This window comes from Camellia sinensis, chromosome 6 (genome assembly GCF_055761805.1).
Source record: "Camellia sinensis isolate YWXY chromosome 6, ASM5576180v1, whole genome shotgun sequence".
Taxonomy (NCBI): Eukaryota; Viridiplantae; Streptophyta; class Magnoliopsida; order Ericales; family Theaceae; genus Camellia; species Camellia sinensis.
The window spans coordinates 107,831,475-107,857,995 of NC_138966.1; the positions used below are offsets into that span (position 1 = coordinate 107,831,475).

General features: G+C 40.3%; 3 protein-coding genes and 2 long non-coding RNA genes across 5 annotated transcripts; 3 read left to right on the plus strand and 2 right to left on the minus strand.

The window, feature by feature from the left end:
* Positions 1-436: 436 nt before the first annotated feature.
* Positions 437-1,066, minus strand: LOC114303736 (uncharacterized). The gene has a single exon (XM_028248887.2). The coding sequence runs from the start codon at positions 1,064-1,066 to the stop codon at positions 437-439; it is 630 nt and encodes a 209-aa protein (XP_028104688.2).
* A 36-nt stretch (positions 1,067-1,102) lies between these two features.
* Positions 1,103-2,220, minus strand: LOC114303734 (uncharacterized). The gene is made up of 2 exons (XM_082876320.1): positions 1,764-2,220; positions 1,103-1,482 (listed from the first exon to the last, which is right to left on the minus strand). Exons 1-2 carry the CDS (start codon positions 2,218-2,220, stop codon positions 1,103-1,105), a joined length of 837 nt encoding a protein of 278 aa, XP_082732446.1.
* Positions 2,221-3,691: 1,471 nt separating this feature from the next.
* Positions 3,692-26,167, plus strand: LOC114300940 (ras-related protein Rab7). Its single transcript, XM_082874407.1, has 7 exons — positions 3,692-3,943; positions 4,061-4,087; positions 4,383-4,482; positions 4,588-4,734; positions 18,941-19,021; positions 19,097-19,242; positions 25,824-26,167. The coding sequence occupies exons 1-7, from the start codon at positions 3,891-3,893 to the stop codon at positions 25,885-25,887; spliced, it is 618 nt and encodes a 205-aa protein (XP_082730533.1). The 5' UTR covers positions 3,692-3,890; the 3' UTR covers positions 25,888-26,167.
* Positions 19,731-20,026, plus strand: LOC145792814 (uncharacterized). Its single transcript, XR_014332747.1, has 2 exons — positions 19,731-19,791; positions 19,834-20,026. It is a non-coding gene; the product is annotated as an uncharacterized LOC145792814 (long non-coding RNA).
* On the plus strand, positions 22,566-22,753 carry LOC145792815 (uncharacterized). Its single transcript, XR_014332748.1, has 2 exons — positions 22,566-22,626; positions 22,669-22,753. It is a non-coding gene; the product is annotated as an uncharacterized LOC145792815 (long non-coding RNA).
* Positions 26,168-26,521: the final 354 nt, after the last annotated feature.

The window sequence follows — 26,521 nt, forward strand, 5'->3', positions numbered from 1 at the left end:
CACTTTCAGTCCACTGTTACTTTAATCAAAACATAAAGCATTGATCACATCTATTTAGAATATTAATTCACATTCATTCAATTGATCACATTTATAACTAGTTCCAATTCATAACAAGAGCCTCACACTATTATCACAAAATCAGCTATTTTGAACTAAAAACTTAAACTGAGAATATGTTCACTTTTTATACAGTATTCACATAATCTTCAAAATAAACATTCAATAGTCAAGTTTATTTCCGAAAGCCAACAAAATAATATTATTACAAACAATTTCAAAATTAAAATTTGAAACTAAGAATATTTTCACTTTCAATTCAATGTCATTTTATTCAAAACATAGAAGATTATTACTCAGTGCTCAACGGCACAAACTGCTACTTCAAGAAATTTATGAATACGAAATTTTTACAATCACAAAGCAGCTACAAAAATCACAAAGCCTCCTTACACGATTTCTTATTGTGATTCCCAACCTTCCCACATCTACTACAAGTAATTTGCCTCACTTTCCCACCATTTGAACGAATCCTCTTCTTATTTGGCCTTCCTGGTTGCTTCTTAGACAAAGGAGGAAGAACAACTTCACTATCACCATCAACATTATAATCTGGTTTCCAAATTAAAGGAACATGATATATGGGAAAAGAATAGGACTCTCGATAACTTTGAACATAGAAGTATTGATCAACAAATAAACTCAAATTATGTCCACTCTTTTGTATAGCACCAACTGCATGTGCACATGGAAACCCTTTCAACTGCCACTCGCCATAAGAACATATCCGTCTACTAATGTCAACTGAAACAGATGGATGTGAATGCACCTCATAGACATCATTTCCAGATGAACTAACAATCCATGGCCTCGAAGTATTAAAACCATCATGCAACTTGGACTCCATTTTAGGGCATATCAAACCATTCCATTTATTAACAAGTTCCCTCATCTTAGCAATTTTCCTCATCAACTTAATTCTTACAATATCAATCAACTTTGTGATATGCAAGTGGCGTTCCTCTCGTATCCACGAATTGGAAGATTCAACTACATTTGACCACATCTCTCCAAAGCGTTGCCCTCGAAAATATGCATTACTCTAATGATCATATGGTATGTCATCTAAAAACTTTTCAACTCTTGACCCACTTTCAGTTTTTAACTCAACCAAACATTGATGAAATGTTTCTTCAGTTTGAGCATATGCACATTTCCCAAACAGAGTGGTCAGCTTTTCTTTCAATCCATGAAACATACCACGCAAATGATGCCTCAAGTTCATCTTCAAATGATATAAACAATAAGCATGGAAAGCCATTGGGAAAACCTTTGGCAACACTTCAACTAATCCAAGGTTACGATCTGACACAAATGTAATACTTCGTTGTGGTGAAACAATTCTACTCAAATGCTCCAAAAACCAACGCCAGTTATCTTGATTCTCTGAGCCAACAACTACAAAACAAACAGGAAAGAACCCTGCATGTACAAAATAGAAAAAATGAAAATATTCTATTATTCTTAGAAAATTGTAACACTTTAACATTCAAAATATCAAACACAAAAATGAATAGCTGAAAAAATAAAAAATGCATATACAACAACAATATTATATAAAATTTAAAACATTCAATCATATTTCTAAACTGAGAACTTTCTCAATTTCAGAACAGAGAAAACAAATTTCTTTTGTACCTTGATTTCCATCTTTTCTTGTAGCAGCAAGTAAATTTCCTCTAAATCTCTCTTTAAAAATGTGCCATCAAGGAATAAGAGAGGTCGACAATAATCAAATCCACTAATGGAGCCATAAAAAGAAACAAATAATCTCTTAAACCGTTTAGTATCATCGGCACACTCAAACTCAATGTAACTCCCTGGATTGCAACTCTTTGCAACATCTACATACCATCTTAACTGGTCAAATGACATTAAGTAGTCTCCAAAAATCTCACATTTTGCTTTCTCTACCCCCAACCAAGCTTGACGATAACTAACTCTCAGCCCATACCCCAACTTAAAATCCCAAACAACATGAACTGGACATGTTAATGGATTATCACGAACACCTTCAACAATCAAAACAGCAACTAAATCAGAACTCATATAAGAATGATTCATTGTACGTACTTCAGCACCACATGTGTGGACATTGTTCAATTTCCTTATATAAAAGAACCCATTAGCATTCTCTACTCTACAATGAACATTCCACATACAACTTTTTGTCTCTCTAAACAAACATTATGCGGTAACACGAACTTTATCATTCTTAACAAATATGAACTCAAATCCACACTCAATAGAAAACTTCGACAATGCATTACGAAATTCAACAATTCCACCTTCAAATTTTTATCTTACATGTGTAATACTAACTGCCCAACCAGCAGACAACAGTACTTTTTCCTTGTATCGACAAAATGATGATAACATATCAACCTCTTCATCAACCTCCAACCTCGAATTCCTTTTGGAGGATGTAGATGCTCTGTTTGACAAGTTCACAGACTTACTGCTGTCATGAGACAATGTAATATCACAAACTTCAAGATCCAACATTGACTCTTTTTCTCCATAATCCAATCTTTTGTTGAGATAACCACAGTCAATGGTTGAGTCTTTTACCCTCACAACAACATCAATACACTTTGAATCAAAATGCACAACTAATGCCAACAACAAATCTAACTCCTCATTGTTGTCCAACGTACAATTAGGATGTCCAGGCAATGAGTAAGATAGATAAATATTATCAGATTGCAAATTATCCCATTTCAAACGTAACTTCTCAACCAACTGATCATATGTAACATTTTGATCAATCTTAATTGCAAATGTGCAACCATAATACTTGCACAACAAAAAAATAAGCGCATTTGTACAACCTTCACTCATCTTTCAATCTAAACAAGAAAAAAAGATCGCATCAGTAAAAATCAGAACAATACTAAGTACTTTCTCAGTTTTCACAAATACTTCATAACAATAAACACCAGAACAAAAAACTTCATAACAATACAAATAGTTCACAAATCACGTTTCAATTCATAAAATAAATAACCAAACCGAGAAATCATCCAGCAAATCACGTCTTCAATTCGTAAAAACAAAATTATTCAACATATTCTCATAAATAAATTCAATCAAAACTAAAGAAAATTCTAAAAAAACATAATATACAAAATCGAAACAATACATATCTATAAATCGGATCGAAGATCAAATATCCAGCAAATCAATTCTTCAATTTATAAATCGAAATCGCACATAACAAACTCCAACAGATTTCAACTCAAAATGCGAACCAAACTAAGAAATCCTTTAAGATCCTTTCCTATTCGAATCAAAATCGAGAAATCAATTACGTATAATAGCGAACCAAAGTAATAAATCCTTCAAGATCGTTCACGATTCGAATATTCAGCTATTTCCATGACTGATCTGTTAACTGATTTCTTTTTTCTTTCTAATAAATAAAGTGAATGGAATTTTATATACAGTTATTTATGTTAAAGGGCAAACACGTCTATTTATTTAAAAATGAGACTTATTAGTTCAAATTTTTTTTTTGATAGGACTTAAACTAGAACCAAACATATGATTAGGACTTTTAAGTAATAATTTTAAAATAAATTAAAATATCTTTTCCACCGAATAAGAGTCGAAAAAAAAAGTTTTGGCTAAATTTTCCCTTTGTCAAAACAACCCATTGGGTCGGTATCCCAATTAATGTTCCAACTTCCAGATAGGGAGATATCATCCAAATTGCCGCCCCTTTTTTCTTCTCTCTTCTCTCTAAAATCTCACATTCTCTCTCTGTCTCTCTCTGTCCAAATCTTCGAGTCTTACCAGATTCAAAAAAGCTTCTCTACTTTTTGCTCGCCATGTCCGTGCGCAGACGAACTTTGCTTAAGGTCATCGTCCTCGGCGACAGTGGGTACGATTAATTTTCTTCTTCATTTTTATTTGTAGGGTTCAATCACAACTTGATTTCTAATTCCGTAATTTTTTTTTTAATAATTTTATTGATTTTTATTCTTATTTTTGTTGTCAGGGTTGGTAAGACGTCATTGATGAATCAGTATCCTTCAAATAAAGAATTTTCATGTTTTTATTTTCCTGAATTTTGAAGATCGCAGCTTCAATTTTTGTATTGTAGCTCAATCTTCAAATCTCCATATTGATTGTTTTTTTAATTACAAGTCAATTGTTTCGCTATTGGGTCTGAAAATTGCTTTCATTTTTCTTTGAATTTTTGACCATGGAATCCAATGAAACAGTTCTAAAATCCCAACTGAGAGAGCTACTTAAGCTCATTGTGAATTATTTTTTATGTTATTTGAATTAGTATTTGTGGGTATTTAACTGCTTACTGGATATGTACATAAGAAGTTCAGTCAGCAATATAAAGCTACAATTGGGGCTGATTTTGTCACCAAAGAACTACAAATTGATGACAGGCTTGTCACTCTACAAGTGGGTTCTCAGTTCAGTTTTATTGTTCTGTGCCTGGTTTTTTCTAGAGCATGTTTGATCAATATCTCTCTATTTGCTGTGTGATTGTGTGCTTTGCTTTGGTAGATATGGGACACAGCTGGGCAGGAGAGGTTTCAGAGTCTCGGTGTTGCCTTTTATAGAGGGGCAGATTGCTGTGTTCTTGTATACGATGTTAATGTCATGAAATCATTTGATACTCTTAACAACTGGCATGAAGAATTTCTCAAACAGGTTAGTTACCATCTTTATCTCATTGCTGCCAATGTTGAACAATTTGTCATGTATCTTTTAGCTTTGGTCTATTTGTCTCAATGAGCGTGCGTAAGTGTAAATGAATCAATAAACAACTGCCGAGGCCCATTGTTTAAATTGCACATTATGCCTAACTTACAAGATAGTCAATCAAACATTTCAGAATCTTGAAATATATGGAGTTGTTTTAGGCTGTCATTTTCTTTTTGTATCGAAGGATTCAATTAGAGGTACTTTGCTCTCAAATACATGGTTCATTGATTCTTTTTGTTTATAGAATTTTTCACAACTACTAATTTTGAACAAATACAAGGGAGTGTAGTTGTTCAAGTTTTATGAGGATCATAACCATAAAATTGTTGATAATATTTTGGTCGTTCTGCTGTAGTGGATGTTTTCTTTATATAGGTTGATTCTTCCTACTTCATATATATTTTACAATGTTGTGGCTGTGGTTGTTATACATGATCATTTTTTGCTTCATCTAGACTTTTGGGTTTAATTTAAAGTTGACTTCATGCGAATTCTGCTTTCTCATTTTATTGGTAATCGTAGAACTTCATAAGTCTGTTTATTCTTTTGTTATTATTTCTTGAGTGATACTTCCAAGAACTATAGGAAGTCAACCCTTTGATATACTGGACTCTTTGTTAAAAAATAAAAAAAATCTAAGGTTTGCCTTACATTATGATAATCTATGAAGCACAGGTGCAGGTACGGATAATGGTACGGGTATTCCGATACAGAAAGACCTAAAAAAAAAAGGATTCGGGTATGACTGGGGTACGTCAATAAATATTATATTTTTTATAATTTATAGTTTGAGGTTCAATTTAAAAATCAAAGTTCAATACCAAAACTAAAAGGAGAAATTAGAAAACCAAAAAAGAAATCATAGGTCAACAATACCAATACCAGACCAAAGTCTATAAGTTATTTTAATGCCATTAAATAGGAGAAATTACAAAATAAAATTTCATTCCAAAAGCAAATTAAGCAAAATTTGAAAACTTAAAATTTTAGTTTTCACTTCCATCAACTTCATCATTGAATTTCATCTCTGGCACATCAAGTAAAGGATTTGCAATTTCAAGTAAATAAGAACTCTTTAATAAATTAAACGTATCTCCAGCAATGTCCCATAACTTGGTGTACTCCCGATATACTCATGGAGTATTCAACTGCTAAAGAATGTATAAAAAGTATCCGGTACATATTTCTTGTACCCCGGTACACATGCAGTCCTATCGGTACGAGTACCAGTATCTAGTACGATAACATTTTCAAAGTACCTGTGCTTCATAGATGATAATGTTTCAAATGGCTCTAAATATACTGAAAAAAGTCAAGATTGTTTGTTTTTATCATAACTCTTTCGCCTCTTGATTTTTCTGCATATTTGAAGTACCTTTAGAGTTGCCATGTTTTTGTGGCTGTCATTGAAATGAACACTTTTTGTTTCAAAGGTATAGGGAAGGAAATCTCCATTTAAAAATAGATGAAATAAAAAATAGTCCCTATTAATTGAGTTCAATGGTAGAAACCTAGAATTATTAGCATAGTGGCAACTTGCGTCATGCTTGGTGTAGGAGAGGGTTCAAGAAAGGAGTTGGAAAATTCGAAGATCGAATTCTCTAGAATATGATGAGAGGCTTAGATTCTTCAATAATCTCAACTTAGGAACACAACAACAAAGGAGATGATGGAGATAAGAGATTGGGTGAAGAAGAAGGCAAAATGGCTAGAGAATAGAATAATGGCAAGGCTCTCCCATTGATCTCCCACTTTCTCAAGGTTGATAATGGAGAAGGGAAATTAGTTCTTTCCCAAGAGTTAAAAATCTCCAAAATCCATCCCTTGTAAAGCTATGGGTGGGTGCTATTTATAGGCACCTCATGATGTAGGATGGAGCCCATGTGCAAGGCACATGGGGGATATTCTCTCTAACCACCTTGTCCGAGGAGGTGACCTCTCCGAGGAGGTGACTTCTCCGAGGATGAGAAAACCCCGAAGAGGAGATCACTCCCTCGGCGAACCCTTCTTCTTAGCCACACCTAACCAATGATCCCCAATCATCCCAAAGGGTCAGGGGTAGTCCCAGAGGACGTCCTGCCGCAAAATATTGCCGAGTCTCATGGACCCCCAGGGGTCGTGCCACCTCGACCCGGGTATAGGCTAGTTTAACCGAAGAGTGAATTTATCTCCACTCACCGTCCTCGGGATCGGGTCCTTTGTTCGAACTCCATTACGCCCATGGTTCTGGTGCGTAGATCCCGGAAAGCTCCGAGCCCGCAAGTGTTCTGGGACTCATTAACGGAGCGACTTCTAGATTGCGTCTGAATCCGTTCGAAGCCAAGTGCTTCGGATCTCTAGATTTGTGGATCCGAATCCTTTCGAGTCCGAGTGCCTCGGATCTCTAGGCTTGTTTAATACCCTTTCGAGTCCGGGCCCGAGTAAGTTTCTAGGTTCGTGGATCCGAACCCTTTCGAGGGTTAGAGCGATTCAATCCGTTTGATGACGATAAATCTGGGCCCTCCGATTCTTGGACTTGCGATAAATTCGGGCCCACTAATCTTGGGCTATTGGGCCTAAATAATTTAGTGGGCTCAAATTAGCCCCTTTTACATTTGTCCCTTGCGTGTATGAGAAATTTTAAATTTCTCAGACATGCATACTGTCATTTCTTCGACCCTGTTTCGCATCACGTTCCCCCAAAAAAAAAAAAAAAAACATTTTGTCACGACAGAGCCTATGGATAAAGTTGATGACGCACTTCAATTTACAGAAAAAATTGATAAGCAAAAATTTTATTTTTTTGTACTCTTCTTTTTTTTTTCTTTTTTTTTTTTTTTTTTTTTAGGAAAGGCTCAAAAAACCCTAATCCTTACAAACTTTGCACAGCCGCCGCATCCATTCCGACTTCGTCTCTCAGCCTACTCTCTCTCTAGATTGAGAGACCATCTTTCTTCTTCAACAAACCAGCACCGCTGCCATTTGCACAGCCCTCCATCACAGCTTCCATCAACGCCGCCGAAGACCCAGCCACTGTCACGGCAGGCCAGCACCAGCACCGACTTGCCATCACCTTGCCCCAGCTCCGACGACCGTGCGTATCGCGACCCAAGCCGCTGCTTACCATGGGTGCTTTACTTCGGCTCATCGACGTAGCTTCTCAGAAATCCAAATATTCCGGAGCAAGGTTCACCAACTAGCACCGACACTGACTTCTCTTGTGACGACACTGCTGCTTCCGGCTTTTGAGAGCCATTGTGACGCCGACTCCTCTACCTCACCATCGGTGTTTTACTATTGTCGACTTATCTCTGCTGTAATCTTTGCTACCGGCATCGGCTATCCAGCGGTACCCACATGCGTTGCTACTTCTGTCCTTAACTGCCCAACACCGGCCACACATGCCGCCGACTCAACGTGGCGTGCGTGGTCTCACCAAGCACCGTTCAGCTTGTTGTTGGTATTATTTCTTAGCTTAACAATATTTATCGGGGCTCCGAACTCACGAATTTCGGCCCTACTTTCATACCCATTGTAATCCATCGCCATTGGTTCCGGCTATGATTAATCAACGCCAACCACACCGCCGACTCAGCGCGGTGTTGGTTTGCCTAGCTGCCCGCTGTTTCGTGCACCATTCTCAGCCTACACCGCCTTTGGTCTTCATCATCTTCGTTACTTCTCTAAGTCTGTGGGTAAGTATTATTATTATTTTTTTTTTTAAAGAAAAATTGGTGGAAGCCTTCTTTGTGGTAAACCCAATTTCAGAATCTCTACATCTGAATATATATTTTGTGAATCTTGATGTGTCGATTGCTGCTCATTGCTAAAGAAAATAAAACTTGAATAGCCCTCCGTTGATTTTTTCCTTGAAATGGAGGCCAGTCTTGAGGCATTTTTGTTGACTCAAAATCTGATGTTGCTAAAATCACAATATTGAATGTTTGAATATTGTAATTCCTGAATTTGAAACTTTACTCAGAAGCTTGGTTTGAATGTAGACAAAAATGACACTTTGTTCTGTTGAAAAGAAAGAAACAAACGTGTTGTTGTTGTCGATGATACACACATTGCTATTGCTATTTGTTGAACCCCTCCGACTGGATCTTGAACTCATGATGAAATGTAGCCCTGAAATTCATATTTTGAAGCTTGACTTTGTGTCGATAAATATTGACATAGATGGGGTATTAATGTTGGTGTAGAGAGAGAAATAATTTGAATCTTTTGAGTTTTGTTGGTGCTGCTACTGAAAATTTTGTTAGACTTGTCTTGAAATTTGTAGAGCAGAATACAATAAATGTTGTTGCAAGCGAAACCCGAGGGAATGAGCCCCTCATATTGTATATAAGTCATGTTGTTGAATAATTAATTATTGTCTTGTCGATCTTGTAGATGCTCGGAAGATAAATAGTGGATGCCCGATGCTTTGCCTTCGTCTTCGGCTGTTCAACGCGAACCACACGTCGCCCACTCAACGCGATGTGTGGTTTTGCCTAACACCATCCAGCTCGTTAGTCTCACCACCCGGCGCTATTTTTTTTTTCGGAGTTTGAATCTCGATTTTTGCATACTCACTGGATTCGGCCGTGATTAATCAACGTGGACCACGTCGCCCTTTCAACGCGTCGTTGGTTCGTCTAGCACCCCTCTCACTTACTGTTTATCCAAGCTACACTCACTGCTGCCGCCCTGTCTCAACTTGTCCAACGCCGACCACGCACGTTCGCCCACTCAACGCAACGTGCGTGGTCTTGCCCAGCCTAGCTCAGTCCTGTTGATTACAGTCTATAAAACCTCTCTGATTTCAACTTGAATTTCCAACATTGGCTTCGGACTTCACCCCTCTAACAGTCCCAAATTTGTGAGTATGAAATTCGGCTCCCTCTTCCTCTCGTTGAATAATAAAGATGATATATTGTTGTTTGTTTAACTTGTGGATGCTTGGGAAATACATAGCTGATGCCAAAATTTTGTGTGACCGTTGTAGCTTTACGTCGGCTTGAGAGGAGCCGGCCCGAAGAGACAAAAACTTGATTGTTGCATTTTTCACGAACTCGCTCAAAGGAGTAGAATTGTTGTAGCTTAAATAGATCATTATTATTTGTTGATGTTGCCCCATTCTGATAATGTCTGAATCAGGATATGAAATTGATATTGCTCATCTCATTTGTCGGTTTTACTATTTCAGGCAAATAAATTTTTGTGCGAAATCCATGACCTCGGGGCCCTTAGAACCTGCACTAATGAGAGCAAGGGCTCTTCCTCGAAAGTTTGAACAGAAGCAAGACTGTCCCTCGGGAGTCCGAAAGTAGCACACACCCTATTTTGACAAGAAAGATTCCTCTGGAAGATAACCGAGTCTACCAAGCTTGCACCAATAGAAGTAAAGATTGTCTCCCAGAAGTCCGAGCAGAAGCAAGGCTGTCCCTCAGAAGTTCGAGCAAAAACAAGGCTGTCCCTCTGAAGTTCGAGCAGAAACAAGGCTCTCCCTCAGAAGTCCGAGCAGAAACAAGGCTGTCCCTCGGAAGTCCGAGTAAGAGCCCACTCTACTTTGAAAAGAAAGATCCTCGGAGCTCGTATTGATGAAATCAAGGGTTGTTCTTCGGACCCGCACTAATGAGAGCAAGAGTTGTCCCTTGGAAGGCTCTCCCTCAGAAGTCCGAGCAGAAACAAGGCTGTCTCTCGGAAGTCCGAGTGAATGTGCACTTCTACTTCGGCAGCTAATGGAAGCAAAGGCTATCCCTTGAAGCTCGCACTGATGGAAGCAAGATCTGTTCTTCGAAAGTCTGAGGCGGAGAACACACTCTACTTCAGCAAGAGAGACCCTCAAAGCTTGCATTGATGGAAGCCATGGCTGCTCTTCAGGGGTCCGAGTGGAAGTATACTTCTACTGTGTCAAGAAAACTCCCTTCAGGTTGGTAATTGAGTCTACCATTCCTTTTTCTTCTTTGAGGGGCAACAAAATTGAAAACTGTTTCAAGCAAAATAACACAATGAAGATATACAATGTAGAGAAAATAACTTTTAATAGAGATACATAATATGGAGGAAATAAATTTCTTCATAACATAAGAAAGATAGAACTTCATGGACAATGCAGTAAATGCAAACTGTAAATGTCATAGATAGACTTCTTCCGTGGAATGTTGACATTTGCTCCTAGAGTTGCAAGATCATTTGGAAAGCTTTCACTAGCTGCTCGGGTTGTGGCCATCATGCACCATCATAGCCATGCCTTTGGATCTTTTTGTACAGACTGATATCCTCATCCTCGCAAGACTTTTCATGGATCTGTTGTAGTCGGAAGCTTGCTTCTTGTTGGCCAACACACCGGGCTAGGAATCCGGTACCTCCTCGGAAGTAAAGTTCACCTTGAATAATTGTGAATTGGGCAAGCTTGGCCATAGTCAGTTTTCCAACTTTGCTTCTGAGTTGTTCGAGGACTTCTCCTCTCCAGTCCTCCGGAAGGCCTTTGTCTTCGGGTATTATTGAAGGTTCTGTTCTCTTCTTGATAACAATTGTTGCCTCTTCCTCTGGAATGTCAACTCTTGCCCCTAATGTTGCGAGGGCATCTGAAAACTTGTTGTCGGAGCGAGGCACATGCCCTATTTCGACCTTCTGAAATTTGTCAAGAAGCCTTTGGACTGTTGTTCGATATGTGGCCAAGGCAGGCTCCTTTAAGACGAACTGTCCTGAAACTTGCTTCACTATCAGCTTTGAGTCCCCCCGGATCCGAATCTTCTTGATACTATGCTTCTCAGCTGCTATCAAGCCTAAAATAAGAGCCTCATACTCGGCTTCGTTATTCGAACAATGGAAATCCAGTTTATAAGACAAATATAACTTTTCCCCACTTTTGCTTGTAAGGACTATCCCGGTTCCTTCTTTACCTCTGGCTACTGCTCCGTCAAAGCTCAATGTCCAAAAGCTTTCCTCGGAAGCCATAGCTGCATGCACCTCTCCTCTTACTTCTTCATTCACTGGTTCATAGTCACCACTTGGAATTTGAGAAAGAAGGTCAGTTAAGGCTTGGCTTTTAATCGCCTTGGGGGCTACACATGTGATCTCAAATTCACCCAGTGCTAACAACCATCTTGCCACCTTCCCGGTTATAGCAGGCCTGCTGATGAGGTATCGGATTGGATCACTCTTAGTAACAATCTGAATCTGATGTGCTAAGAAGTAATGTTTGAGCTTTTGGGCGGTAAATACCAAAGCTAAGCAATGTCTCTCTATCGGAGTATATCGGACTTCTGCTCTTCGAATCTTCTGGCTAATGTAATACACTGGGCGTTTTGCTCCATCTACATCTTGGACCAATAATGTCCCTATGGACATGGGGGTTGAAGTTAAGTACAACATTAGAGGCACCCCGGGCTGCGGGGCTATCATGGTCTGAGGCGAGGTCAAAGCCGCCTTGATTCTCTCGAAGGCCTTTTGGTGCTCCTGGTTCCACTCGAACTTGGCATCTCCTTTTAACAATGATCCGAAAGGGGCAGAGATCTCTGCAAGTGCTGGGATAAACCTCCGAATATAAGACACCTTCCCGAGGAACTTCTTTAACTCCTTCTGAGAATGCGGGGGAGGCATTGCTCTGATAGATTTGACCTTGTCTTCATCTGCCTCGATACCATGCCTATGTACAAGAAACCCGAGGAACTTCCCGGCCGTCACCTCGAAAGCACATTTGAGAGGATTCATCCTCATTTTGAATTTCTGGCACCTCTTGAATACCTTCTCAAGGTCTCGGAGATGGTCTTCTTCTTTCTTGGATTTCACCACTAGATCATCAACATAATCTTCCACCTCATGATGGATCATGTCATGAAAGATTGCAGTCATAGCCCTTTGGTAAGTTGCACCGGCATTCTTGAGTCCGAAAGGCATGACTGTATAGAAGAAGTTTCCGAGAGGTGTTCTAAAAGCAGTCTTTTCTGCGTCCTCTTCAGCCATCTTAATCTGATTGTATCCACTGAATCCATCCATGAATGAGAACATCTGGTGTCCCGAGGTAGTATCCACGAGGGTGTCGATGTGAGGAAGAGGGAATTCATCCTTCGGGCAAGATTTGTTCAAATCTCGAAAGTCTACACATACTCTGATTTGGCCATTCTTCTTCTTTACTGGCACGATGTTTGCTAACCACGTGGGGTACTGTATTGGCCGGATGAAACCAGCCTGTTGAAGTTTTTCAATCTCCTCCTTAATCTTCTCTTCGAGATCTGGATGATATTTTCGAGCAGCTTGCTTAATTGGCTTGGAGTTTGGGAACACATCAAGATAGTGGGAGACTAGGTCAGGATCTAGTCCGGGCATTTCCTTATATGACCAAGCAAACACATCTGAGTATCGGCTTATCAACTTTAACAACTGTTCCCGCTTTTCTGGGCTAAGGCTCGAACTTACGAATACCGGCCTCGGTGCATCTTGTCCATCACTCAGATCTATTTCGATAAGTTGTTCAGGCTGAGGCTTCGGCCCATCTTGCATACATTCTGGAGCCACTTCAGGCTTTATTACTATATCATTGTCAGGAGGCTCTTCTTTTGACTCGGAGTCGGTGACTGAAGAAACCGACTCCCCGCACCTTCATAAATAATACACCATCTTGCCTCCTTCTCGAACTTTCATCACCTTCCGAGGAATAGGCGGAATTTCTGGTCTAGACATCGCCCGCTTACTTGATTCTGTCATCGGCTCCTTGTCATCTTTGATATCCTCCAACGAGGAATTTTGACCCCTCGAGGCTTAGAGGTGGTGGGAACTTCTTCGACAGCCAGTTCGGTGAAGTAGATGGCATCAGAATAATGAGCTTCATGGATCTCGAACGGCCTTTCTGTAGCCTGAATTGTCACCGTCTTCTTTCCCCATTTAGCCTTAACACACTGATGATAACTTGATGGTACAGCCCCATATCTATGCATCCAGGTCCTCTCTAGAATGATGTGATAATTTGCCTCAGAATCGATAATATGGAACTTGGTGGCCGAGCGAATCTCTCCAACGGCTAAATCAACTGTTATGCATCCGATAGTAACTCTCCTTTCTCCACCGAAGCCAGTGATGACTATCGGCTGCTTCACAATGCGTTCTTCAGAGATTCCGGCTTTTTCTAGAGTAGCGCAAGTCATAATGTTGATAGAGGCTCCACTATCTAGAAAGGCCCTTTTGAACTCAACCCCGTTAATAAAAACAGTCACATAAAACGGGCGATTGTGAGAAAAAGGATACTTTCGATCAGCCTCGGAGAAAGTAATGGCACTAGATTGCTCTTTTGCCTTCCTCGGGATAGACCCCTCAGTCGACATGCATTCCTCATGGTGTGCCTCGGCTATATTAATGATAGACTTGGTGATTTCCGTTCTTGCCTCCCTAGAAAGTCCAAGCTGGTCAAAAAACTGCTTGAACTTTACACAGTCTTGCAGGGTTTTGGCATAGTGATCCGGATCTTTTTCCACTCTTGGAGGCTCGTAGTTAACCATCTCCTCGGTCTCCTCAAAATAAGATGCCACATAAACATGGTGTCCTCCTCTTCCATAGTATTCTTCTCCTCCTTCTGGATCAAAGGGATCTTCGCCATGAGTCATAAATGTTCTGCCCTCTGGATCGAGAGCACTTCCATAGTAAACTTGTTCACCCTCTGGCTCGAGGATGTCGTCCAGATAACAGTCATCGTCATCAAGATTAGCGATAGCCTCGATCATTGGGCCTTCATAAGCTATCATAGCAACATTCTTTCCCTTGTCTCGGTGTTGAGGATACGGTTGTTCTCGGATGTCTTGAGTCCCTCGCTTTTTGAACCTCAATTAGTCTGCCTCGACTTTATCTCTGAAGATTTTCCTGAGAGTCCAACACTTCTCCGTCGGATGTTTCAATGTACGATGGTAGACACAAAATTCAGGGCTCTTACGGTCCTTTTTTGATGGCATTTCTTCAACATAAGGCAATTTTAGCTCTCCGTCAGCCACCCATTCCTTAACTAGAGCTTTCACTTCCTCGATTCCACATGGATAAGAAACATTCCCCTTTTCACCATTATATTGCTTTCTCTTCTGGCCTCTATGACCTCCTCCTTGTGAATTTCGGGTATCTGGGGCAGAGGCAGCAGCAACAATAGGTCCACGAGACGATTTGAAACTAGTCTTGTAACTGGCCTTAAATCCGGACTCCTGAGCATGAGGAATGCTAATGTTCCGAGCTGCTTCTATTAATGCCGAGAAGGTGGGTAGCTTGTGATTAACTAGAAACATTTTGTATCTGCTCAATGCCCCTTCTAGACAGATTTGAACCAGATAACTCTCCTCGACTGCTTCATGACAATCTACGGCCTTGTCCTGAAACCTTTTGACGTAGTCAAGGATGTCTTCACTTTCTTGTTGCTTCTCTTTACACAATGTAAGTGTGGTCACCTTCTCCGCCACTTGAAAGAACTTGGAGTGGAATTTGTTAACCATTTCCTCCCAACTTCGGACAGAGTTTGGGGCCAAATTAACATACCAACTATATGCTCGGTCGGTGAGGGACTTAGAGAATTCTCTCAGTCGGAGGACGTGGTTTGAACCATGAATACCCAGAGTCTCGATGAATCTCACAACATGTTCTCGGGCATTTCCTTGTTTGCCGTCGAACTTGATGAACTTCGGCACTGTATACCCCTCAGGGTATGGATAGTTCAGCATCTCAATGGGGTAAGGCGGCTTGATGTCTGGATCAGGCAAAGAGGGTAAGGTCCTCTTGCCCCGTTCGAGATCGAACATGGCCTGCACATCGGCGAGAGTGAGAAACTGTTGAGGGAGAGAGTTTGATGGTGGTATTCCCGGGACTTGGCTTATGTACCCGAAGACTGAGCTAGGGGCATCTTGGCCATTCTGGTGCTGCGAATTCATCATTGGTGAGGACATTTGACGATACTGGCCATCAGCGCCTATAGACAAGCCAGTTGGTGATGGGATATTGAATTGAGGCCCATAGAGTCCACCGCACGGCGCCGCTATACCGGGTTGTGCTTGCAGATTTGTTGTCGGCACCAAAGGAGGCCCGCTTGGTGCTTGGGTAACATTTATTGGTGGCGTAACAAGATTAGGTACGGGCAGAGCTCCCTTTTGCGCCATCATGCTCCTTATGTTTTCCTGGACACCAACAGTCGTCGGAACGCCATTCATTACACCAGAAACTCCCCTAGTCACCATTGGATCTTGGCTCGGCACGCCATGGAGCCCGGGCATAGGCAAACTGCTGCCGCCTACTGTGGTTTGAGCATGTGTTACTGTGGCTGTGTTGCCATGAGCCACAGGTTGATTGGGGCCTACTTCTTCTTGGATTTGATTTTGCGCTCCGGCGGAAATAACTCCACCACCAGTTTGATTTCCGTTTGGCGCCGGTGCAAAGTTAGAACTCATCACCAACATGGTGTGAGTGAGATTCTGAAGAGTGGTAAGAATCTCTTGTTGAGTATTTTGAAGTCCTTGAATGGCTTCAAGCAAAAGTGGTTGATCTGGAGCCATGGTTCTGTCATCACCACCATTAGAGGATCCTTGTTGGTGAACTTCATCTTCTCCCGCCATCCTTGTTGGAGTTGTGTGGATTCCAGATCTTGTTGAGACCATTAACCAATCCGCCTCCCCAGCAGAGTCGCCAAAATGTAGGAGAGGGTTCAAGAAAGGAGTTGGAAAATTCGAAGATCGAATTCTCTAGAATATGATGAGAGGCTTAGATTCTTCAATAATCTCAACTTAGGAACACAACAACAAAGGAGATGATGGAGATAAGAGATTGGGTGAAGAAGAAGGCAAAATGGCTAGAGAATAGAATAATGGCAAGGCTCTCCCATTGATCTCCCACTTTCTCAAGGTTGATAATGGAGAAGGGAAATTAGTTCTTTCCCAAGAGTTAAAAATCTCCAAAATCCATCCCTTGTAAAGCTATGGGTGGGTGCTATTTATAGGCACCTCATGATGTAGGATGGAGCCCATGTGCAAGGCACATGGGGAATATTCTCTCTAACCACCTTGTCCGAGGAGGTGACCTCTCCGAGGAGGTGACTTCTCCGAGGATGAGAAAACCCCGAAGAGGAGATCACTCCCTCGGCGAACCCTTCTTCTTAGCCACACCTAACCAATGATCCTCAATCATCCCAAAGGGTCAGGGGTAGTCCCAGAGGACGTCCTGCCGCAAAATATTGCCGAGTCTCATGGACCCCCCGGGGTCGTGCCACCTCGACCCGGGTATAGGCTAGTTTAACCGAAGAGTGAATTTATCTCCACTCACCGTCCTCGGGATCGGGTCCTTTGTTCGAACTCCATTACGCCCATGGTTCTGGTGCGTAGATCCCGGAAAGCTCCGAGCCTGCAAGTGTTCTGGGACTCATTAACGGAGCGACTTCTAGATTGCGTCTGAATCCGTTCGAAGCCAAGTGCTTCGGATCTCTAGATTTGTGGATCCGAATCCTTTCGAGTCCGAGTGCCTCGGATCTCTAGGCTTGTTTAATACCCTTTCGAGTCCGGGCCCGAGTAAGTTTCTAGGTTCGTGGATCCGAACCCTTTCGAGGGTTAGAGCGATTCAATCCGTTTGATGACGATAAATCTGGGCCCTCCGATTCTTGGACTTGCGATAAATTCGGGCCCACTAATCTTGGGCTATTGGGCCTAAATAATTTAGTGGGCTCAAATTAGCCCCTCTTACACTTGGTAGTTTGACCTTTTACTTGTGGATTCAGCACCTAAAGAATTGAAATTTTGATTTAGCATTCTGAGGTCTTTGACACACACTGCAGGACATTGGGGTTCTTATGGTTTGGAGGCTAGAGATGGAGGCTTTGCCCTACGTTATGCCCACGAGTATGCTTGCCTTAGGCAAGTCCTACTGAGAAAGAGACCGTGTCACTAAGCTCATGTACGAAGTATCGATGATCGAGACAAATCCTAAAACGTGGCTACATTCTGGCATATCTCAATGGAATCTTGGAATATCCAAACAGTTGGTTATGGTCATGTGACCAACCTTTAATAAATAAAAGACAGGACTCCCTTACATCACAGGATTTAATACATCATCTTCCAAAAGGGTCTTTCTCAAGCTCTCAAACTCTACCACCTCTCTCTCTAGCTGGATTGCTCCATTGCTTTGCCAATCCTTCGCCGGGTCCTCAATATTTGTCATATTCTACCACACTCCGGTGACCTTGTGACCTCCAGTCCTTAGTAGCCAAAAACTCCTATGGGGGGCCTTGTTCTAGAACCTTGCTCCCACCCATCCCCACTCCTGCTCCCAACCTTGAACTCTTCTATAGGACTAGTCCCCTGCCTCCGCTTTGTGCAACTATCCTCCAGTCAGCTCCATCTACATTCAGGTGATTTCGCTGAGTGGCCTTCATGTTCATAGCTTACAAGAACACTCAAGTCTATCAAGCTCATTGGAATTCCATTCCTGAAGAATCTTAGGAACATTCACAAGACATTGTACTGGCTTCGCCACCAGCACCACAACTGGAGGCACCATCCGATGTCATTGTCACTCTAGTCTCATTTATAATCTACGTTCAACAATTCCAAATCCTTATGAACCAGTGCGTTTATCCTATTAGCCAAATACTTCCTCTGTTGCTTCAGAATATCACACCTAACACAATTCCTCCAAGCTTTGCTAGTGCTGCTCCACGTACCCCTAACCTTACTGAGGCGGCAAGTGGTGGCTAAACTACCTATATTTCGTAAAAACATATACCAAATCAGCATAATCATTTGAATATGTGATGCTTGTGGAAATCCTAATCCCAGCTTGATGTTGATATATATTGTATTACTTAACGGTTCCTTGCGATTCTAGAGCCATTTCTTAGCTTTATAATGGGGAGTGAAAATGTGTTGAATGAAGATGAATTGAAGATTAAGGATTTATTTATTTATTTATTTATTTTGGGGAATGAAAAGCCGTGTCTTTTTATGAATATTATAGTTTTTTTTTTTTGGGGTTAACTTTAATTAGGGTTTCCTAGGATGCCTATAAATAGCTCTTTATTTAATGGTTTTATCAGACTTGGCTTGAATAATGAAGAATCGATATATTGTTTGGGATTGGTTCCCTGTTTCTCCTCTCTCTATATTCCTTCTCTCTCTTTATGTTGTTTCTTCTTGATGCTACATCACTTTAACTTGATTCCACTGTGTTGTAGGCAAATCCACCTGATCCTAAGATTTTTCCATTTATGTTACTTGGAAATAAGATTGATATAGATGGTGGAAGTAGCCGAGTGGTAAGGATATACAATTGTTGTTCGGTTTAAACCTTCATGTGCTTTTGTGTTTGGATCTAATATATCCACACACAGGTTTCTGAGAAGAAAGCGAGAGAATGGTGTGCTTCAAAAGGGAACATTCCTTACTTTGAGACATCTGCAAAAGAGGATATCAATGTTGATGCTGCTTTCCTGTCAATTACCAAAACTGCTCTAGTCAATGAGCATGAGCAGGATATGTAAGTTCACTTTGCGGACTTGGCACAAATATTTAAATTTCTATGCATTGATCTTTTTTTTTTGGGATAAGTACACTACTTGTTGATTGATGGTTGGAAAATATGGAACGTGTTTTGGAAAAAATATCGATGTTGTATACTGGAAATTGTTATGCTTTTGCAGGGGATAGGTATTCCTCCATTGTGTAAAATATAGATAAATACTTCCATTTGGATCTTGCATTAAGTCATAAAGCTGTCTAAAAGGCTTGTTAAGCGATGCATATTATCCCTGAATTTATTTATCTTATCAATATTATATTATTATTTTCAAAAATATGTTACAGAATAGTATTCACTCATATGGTCAAGATAGTTTGAAGTTTTCTATTACCCTTGCTCATGAGTTGCAGTTCCTATTATTCCTATCAATTTGTAGAAATTTAATGTATAAAGAGAAATAAAGAATTGTATTATTGATTCATGTATTGATATCTATTACAATGATTCATGATTCCTATATATAGAAGAGGGTGAGTGTGTAGTAGGTAAGGAGTAGGTGAAGTGGAGGTGGTAGTGGTGTAGTGGGTTAGGTTTAGTGGAGTAGGTGAGGTGGTAGTGGTGTAGTGGGTTAGGTTTAGTGGAGTAGGTGAGGTGGTAGTGGTGTAGTGGGTTAGGTTTAGTGGAGTAGGTTTAAGTGGGTGAAGTAGGTGGAGAGTAGGTGGATTTTAACAGCCCCCCGCAAACTCAAGGGGGATAGGAACTAACCAACTTGAGTTTGGAGAGAGTAACAAAACAAGAAAATACATAAAAATAAAAGAGGATAGGTGACACTGTATGGTCGTGTCAGACCATTGGTGAAGACACTGGATGATGGTGTCATAATGGTGTAGAGGACACTGGATGGCGGTGTCAGACCGCTGTAGAAGACAGTTTATGGGGTCATGTCGGACCGTTGTAGAAGACAGTTTATGGGGTCATGTCGGACCGTTGTAGCAGACAATGTGGTGACAGTTGTTGTGACAGTTTACGGAGTCTTGCTGGACCCTTGTAGAAACTAACCGGAATCAATGTCGGGACAGTTTACAGAGTCTTGTCGGACCCCTGTAGAAACTAACCGGAATCAATGTCGGGACAGTTTACAGAGTCTTGTCGGACCCTTGTAGAAACTAACCGGAATCTATGTCGGGACAGTTTACAGAGTCTTGTCGGACCCTTGTAGAAACTAACCGGAATCTATGTCGGGACAGTTTACAGAGTCTTGTCGGACCCATAAAGGAGCTAACCGGAATCAATGTCGGGACAGTTTACAGAGTCTTGTCGGACCCATTAAAAAAGTCACACCCTCAAAAGGTGCGCCCAATTTTTCAAAAGGCGTGCCATCAAAAGGCGTGCCCAATTTATCAAAAGGTGTGCCGGACATGATGGCGAGGCACGTGAGTGTCTTGGTTGGCGTGCCCGTTTGTCGGCTGGTGGCAAGAGGCGCGCGATGCGCGTGGCTGCCTCGGCTATAAGACGGAGGCTGAGGCTGAGGCAGAGAAAAGCTGCGAAAAACCTCTGAAACAAACTCTTCCTTTGCTGAGAAACTCTGTAATACTCTGTAACCAACCCGTCTCTGAAACACTCAGCAACATGGCCTCTTCTTCCCGTCCAGCTACCCAGAATATGGCCTCTTCATCCCGTGGTCTACTCACTCTCTTTCCCGACCTCAATGAGTCAACAAGAGAGAGAACTGGTGCGGTGGCCAGTGAACCTCAACCAAACACCTCTGTGTTTGCTCCGTTGAACTTTCCGATGCGGTCGGTGGAGCAAAAAATGGCGGTGCAAACTGATATTGAGGCCAATCAGTATACTCTGAAGTCATGTGTGGAAACCATGACTGCGGTCACAAACTTGTCGCACCGGCTGCAGAGCAGGACAAATGAGGTGCAACAGTTAAACTCCCAGCTGGCTCTGCTCCAACGCATGTATAAGGATGCGCGAGCAGAGATAAGTGTGCTAAAGGCAGAAAACAAGGAGCTGAAGCGGAAGGCCACCGTTATGTTCCGATTTGGAGGGCCGCCATATGCTGTAGTGGAGGAGCAGGGAGGAGGCAACTTGCTTGGTGGTCTAGGAAGCATGGAGGCTGGGCAGTCACGGGACAATCAAGAGAAAAGCAAGAAGAAGAGACCCGCAGTAGAGTAGAGAAGAAAAATCCCACTATGGGTGCGGTTGTTTTGTTTTTTGTTTGTTTGTTTGTTTGTTTTTTTTTTTTTGGATGTAAAATGGTGATCGGGGTGAGTCCCGATATGAATAAAGCAAGTGTGTTTGGCAAACTCGAATGGTAGGTGTGGTAATGCAGAAAAATTAACTGGAATAAAATTTTTTTTTTTTTTTGTTTTTGTTTTTTTTTTGATATTGGTATCATGGAGTGGGCGGTGGTACAAAAATATTGTGTAGAAAAAGAGGGAGATGGTGGAAAATTATTGTTTAGACAGAGAGAAGGCATGTGAGGTGTAAAGTGGAGGACAAAATAAAAGAAAAAAAAGGTGAGAAATGTGATGATTTCTGTCCCTTCGCACAAAAACAGTACCACTAAAAGATGTTGTGGCTGCAAAGCCTGAAAAACTCAATGCATCAGTGGTTGATGGCGGAGACAATTGGAGTGTGGGACAGAGACAGCTTCTGTGCTTGGGGAGAGTCATGCTAAAACACAGCAAGATTCTGTTTATGGACGAAGCAACGGCTTCTGTCGACTCCCAGACCGATGTTGTCATTCAGAAAACCATTCGCGAGGACCTTGTGTCGTTTACAATAATCAGCATAGCTCACAGAATACCCACAGTTATGGACTGTGACAAAGTGATGGTTATGGATGCTGGATGGGCAAGGGAATATGAAGCCCCATCTCAGTTGCTCGAGAGGCCTTCGTTATTAGCCCAGCAATACTCAGATTACTATGCATTTAGAGGCCATGAGGTGTACCAAACACCATTCAAGGAGGGGAAGAAAAGAGGGTCTGAGAAGCTTGATCAGAAGCAGGTTGTCCATAGGAAGTCCATTGATGCATTTGGACAGAGGACTTCACAGTATAGAGGTGTCACAAGGCATAGATGGACCGGTAGATATGAAGCCCATCTATGGGACAACAGTTGTAAGAAAGTTGGAAGAGGCAGGAAAGTGAAGGTATGTGTACAAAATTCCAGCGGGCAGCGGAGGCAAGGTTGCCGGCCGGCTGCCCGCCGGTGAGAAAACAAAATACGGGCCTAAATCTTATGGCTCTGATACCATGTAGAAATTTAATGTATAAAGAGAAATAAAGAATTGTATTATTGATTCATGTATTGATATCTATTACAATGATTCATGATTCCTATATATAGAAGAGGGTGAGTGTGTAGTAGGTAAGGAGTAGGTGAAGTGGAGGTGGTAGTGGTGTAGTGGGTTAGGTTTAGTGGAGTAGGTGAGGTGGTAGTGGTGTAGTGGGTTAGGTTTAGTGGAGTAGGTGAGGTGGTAGTGGTGTAGTGGGTTAGGTTTAGTGGAGTAGGTTTAAGTGGGTGAAGTAGGTGGAGAGTAGGTGGATTTTAACACAATTTTACAATTAGGTATCATTTTTCCAAAAGATTAGGATAATCGTAGGTTACAATTTTGACGAATAAAGTGCAGATATCTTTTTCAACAAAGTGTGTCATTTCTTGAGGTAATTAATTCTTAAAGTTTGACGGACTCTTTAAGCATAAAATCATATCATACATGTCTTTCTGATATGGATGTAGTCTGTTACTTCTCTAGTCCTCAAAAATTTTTATGCCCACATGTATTATGGTGCTGTCTGCTTAAGTTATCATGCTTCAATGGTAAATGACCATTTTTTAACATACTATATGAATTTTAATCTTATCTATATAGCTATCTTTGAAGGTGACAATAGTGATTACGATGTTGGAACAAATTATAAAGGAGACACATGATTTAGGGTTTCAGGAAAGTTGAGATATTGGGAAATCTTCCTGTCCAAAATTTGACAATTCCTGTCAAAATAAATAAAAAAATACAAAAAATACTTGCCATAACCTTGGATATGGGGTGAAAATAAATGACCCTAAATTCGAGAGTTAAACACTGCCGCTTCTCTTATCATGACCGTGTCAGCACACCACACTAAAACTCACTGACTAGAACTCCCACCACACAGACCTTCAACATTCAATTGCTAATGAACCTTGCATGACATTGCAATTGTCACAATTATGTGCACAGGCATAGATTATGCACATTGACATGCATGATAAAGGCATTTTATCAAAATTCTTTGTAGTCTGGTATCTTAGAGGATTGTATGTGGTCATTGAATTTCCCTACTGTTATGTGTCATTTAACATAAAAGTGGATTGTCCACAATCTTTTGCTTCTAGTCTTCCTTGCAATATTAGTTGGGACTGGGAGAAGAACCTAACTATGAGGGCTATGCAATTTTAGTATCGTTCTTATGTCTGAGTAGCTTTTATTTATTTATTTATTTTTTAAAGAAGCTGATATCTTTTTAAGGTTGTTTATCTTTTACTAGTTATCCTACTTTTATTTTTTATTTTTTTTATCACATGGTATACATTAGTATTCAATAGGGGTTGGCTATTAGTAGGGGAAGGGGGCAACTCAAAGGGTATCAAACTCCTTTCTATAGGATTTGAACATGCAACCTCACACCACTAGGCCAAAGGCCCTGGTTTACTTTTGATGTAGTTCAAGTTTTGTATGTTTTGTTATTTGGTTGTGGGTATTAATTTTAGCCATTTTGTCATTTAAAAAAAAATAAAAATAGATGGTATTGTAATTGAACTATATTATGCTTGTTTTGATGTTTACATTTGCAATGTTCTTATGGTATATCGACCAGTCTTCTTTGTTGAACAATATTAATTTGCTTGTAAAATATTTGGAAGGACTTTCTTAGTATTTGTGTAGGTTTACTGGTTTGGTGTTTCTCATTTTTACTACAATACATACTATGTCCTAAAAATAAAATTATATAGTGAAAAGCCATTTCCAAGCCATTCCTTTATGCCTTGAGGCATTCGGTTTAACTTTCACACAAGGCTTTTGTGTTAAAAAAACACTACAATGGTTTACAACATATTCTTCTTTTATTCTTCCTTCTCGTTTTTTCCTCTGTCTGTGATTTCTGCATTGTTGGTTGTTCTTGGCTAATTCCCTCATATAGAGTTTACCATGTCAAATCAATCTACAAATGTTATGCCATGCCACTCAACCATAAGTTTTATAATATGAAGGAAGAAAAGAGACAGATTTAATTGAGCAACAAAAAATAAGCAGGCATGAAACTGCTAAGAAATAATTATGGGAAATGTTTGATGTGGTAAGTTATGTAGAAAAGGGTGGGGACATCATGATTCATCTGCTTCGCATCTGAGGTCATCTGTACTCATTTCTTATGGTTGTCATCTGTATGGAGTACCTTGTGGTAGCCATGCAATTCATTATGATGAAAGAATGGTTTTTATTGTAATATGTTTTTACGATCGTAATAAATAGAATAGCCGTAGTATTGGTTGACAAATTTTTGGTGCTGATATAAATTAGATAGTTGCAGTGGTGATGCTTGTTATGTAATAGAGATTAGATGCCATAGCAGGATAAATCCAGTCGATAATGATGGACAATTATGACAACTACCTCAGAGGAGTTTGAGGTAGTAATATAATGCCCATGGTCAAGGGTTTCTCCCAAAAAAAGGCCTTTGGCACTTCTAACTCTAAGCTTCCTAACCGTTTTTACATCTGAGCATTTAAAATGTTTCTGGAAAAAAACCAATTTATGAATTTGGAGGTGTTTTGTTGATTCACCTGAAATTGACAAATGAACGAGTACTTGTATCTTGAGATTTTGGAATGCATGCACCCGCGTTTCATCAGGCAGGCTATGTTTGTTTATCATAGTACACATGGATTATGTGTTTAATGTTCTGTATTGAGTTTAGGAATGTTTTTTTTAATTCTTTGAACAGGTAGAACTTTGAGGATTTGTTTTGTTAGATGATTATATCATTCTCTAGTATAGGGTTGTAAAGACCTTGGTGAAATTAGAGAACGAAGAAAAATTGTTCAAGATGTAGTACATGCAGAACCTTATAATTGTTGCTGTGGTTTTCCCTGTAGTAAGAAATTGATTTTGTTTGTTCAAGATGTAATACGTGCAAAACCTTATAATTGTAGTGGTTGACGCATGGTTTGAAATAATTCCATTTAAATTTTAGTGGGTGTTGGACAAAATTATGCAAAAATAGCTTTGTAAATGTGTTGCTGAATGTTGTGATAATATAATTAGTGTTGCTGTTGTTATTGTTGTTGTTTTTGGTTTGCTTAGTTGGGGTGTTTTCATTCATAAGGCTTGTTCAAATCCAAACACATGCTATATTCTTTGTACAATCATGTACAAATCCATACACTTTCAAATCTATTATTCCAAATGCAACCCTAGATGTTAGGTTCCTTTGGAGTTAGTTCTTTAAAGTGTAGTGGAGATATTAGTCTCAAGATTCACAAATAATCTTTGTTGCTCCTAATCTTGTTTTCTTTTTTGTTACTTCCAATTTCAATTTTCAGATACTTCCAAGGCATTCCTGATGTTGTTTCAGAAACAGAGCAACGAGGTGGCTGTGCATGCTGATTGGAGTTAGTAAATGATTTGACAGATTTATCTGCAACTCTCTGGTAGCTCTGTTTTTTGTTTTTGTGTGTGTGTGTGTGTGTGTGTGAGTCATACCTGTTTTTTTTGTACCCATGGTATGCTAAGCTCTCACAATCGGATGTGTTTGTGTATTTGCTAGATGCCATTTCAGATGATAGTAGCCTTGCTTTGTCAAATTTAAGGTTCCAGCTTTGTATAATTTATGTTGGATTTATAAACCATGTTTATTTTCCATCAATGCATGTGTCTTCTTGTACTACCTACCTTTGAAATTTGTTTTAGTTTCTAAGCATTAAACATATGTCACAGTAAGGCTTGCTGGTAGTGTTCCTTGTGTCACACGTTTGGCTTATGGAAATAATCTCTCTAGGAATGGAGGTAAGGCATCATACTCTCCACTTTTAACAGCAGTCTTGTCCACTGGTCACCTTTATTCTTAAAACATATTTTTGCACTTTCTTCTTCCATATATGGTTTATAGAATCTGAACGAACTTGGTAAAAATATTAATATGATGTTCATTGAAGCCTCGTGGAGTACAAAGTTAGTGAAAGAGGAGAACAAGTTGAACTTGTGGTTTGATTCACTAATAGCTTGGTTTAAATTTCAGTAG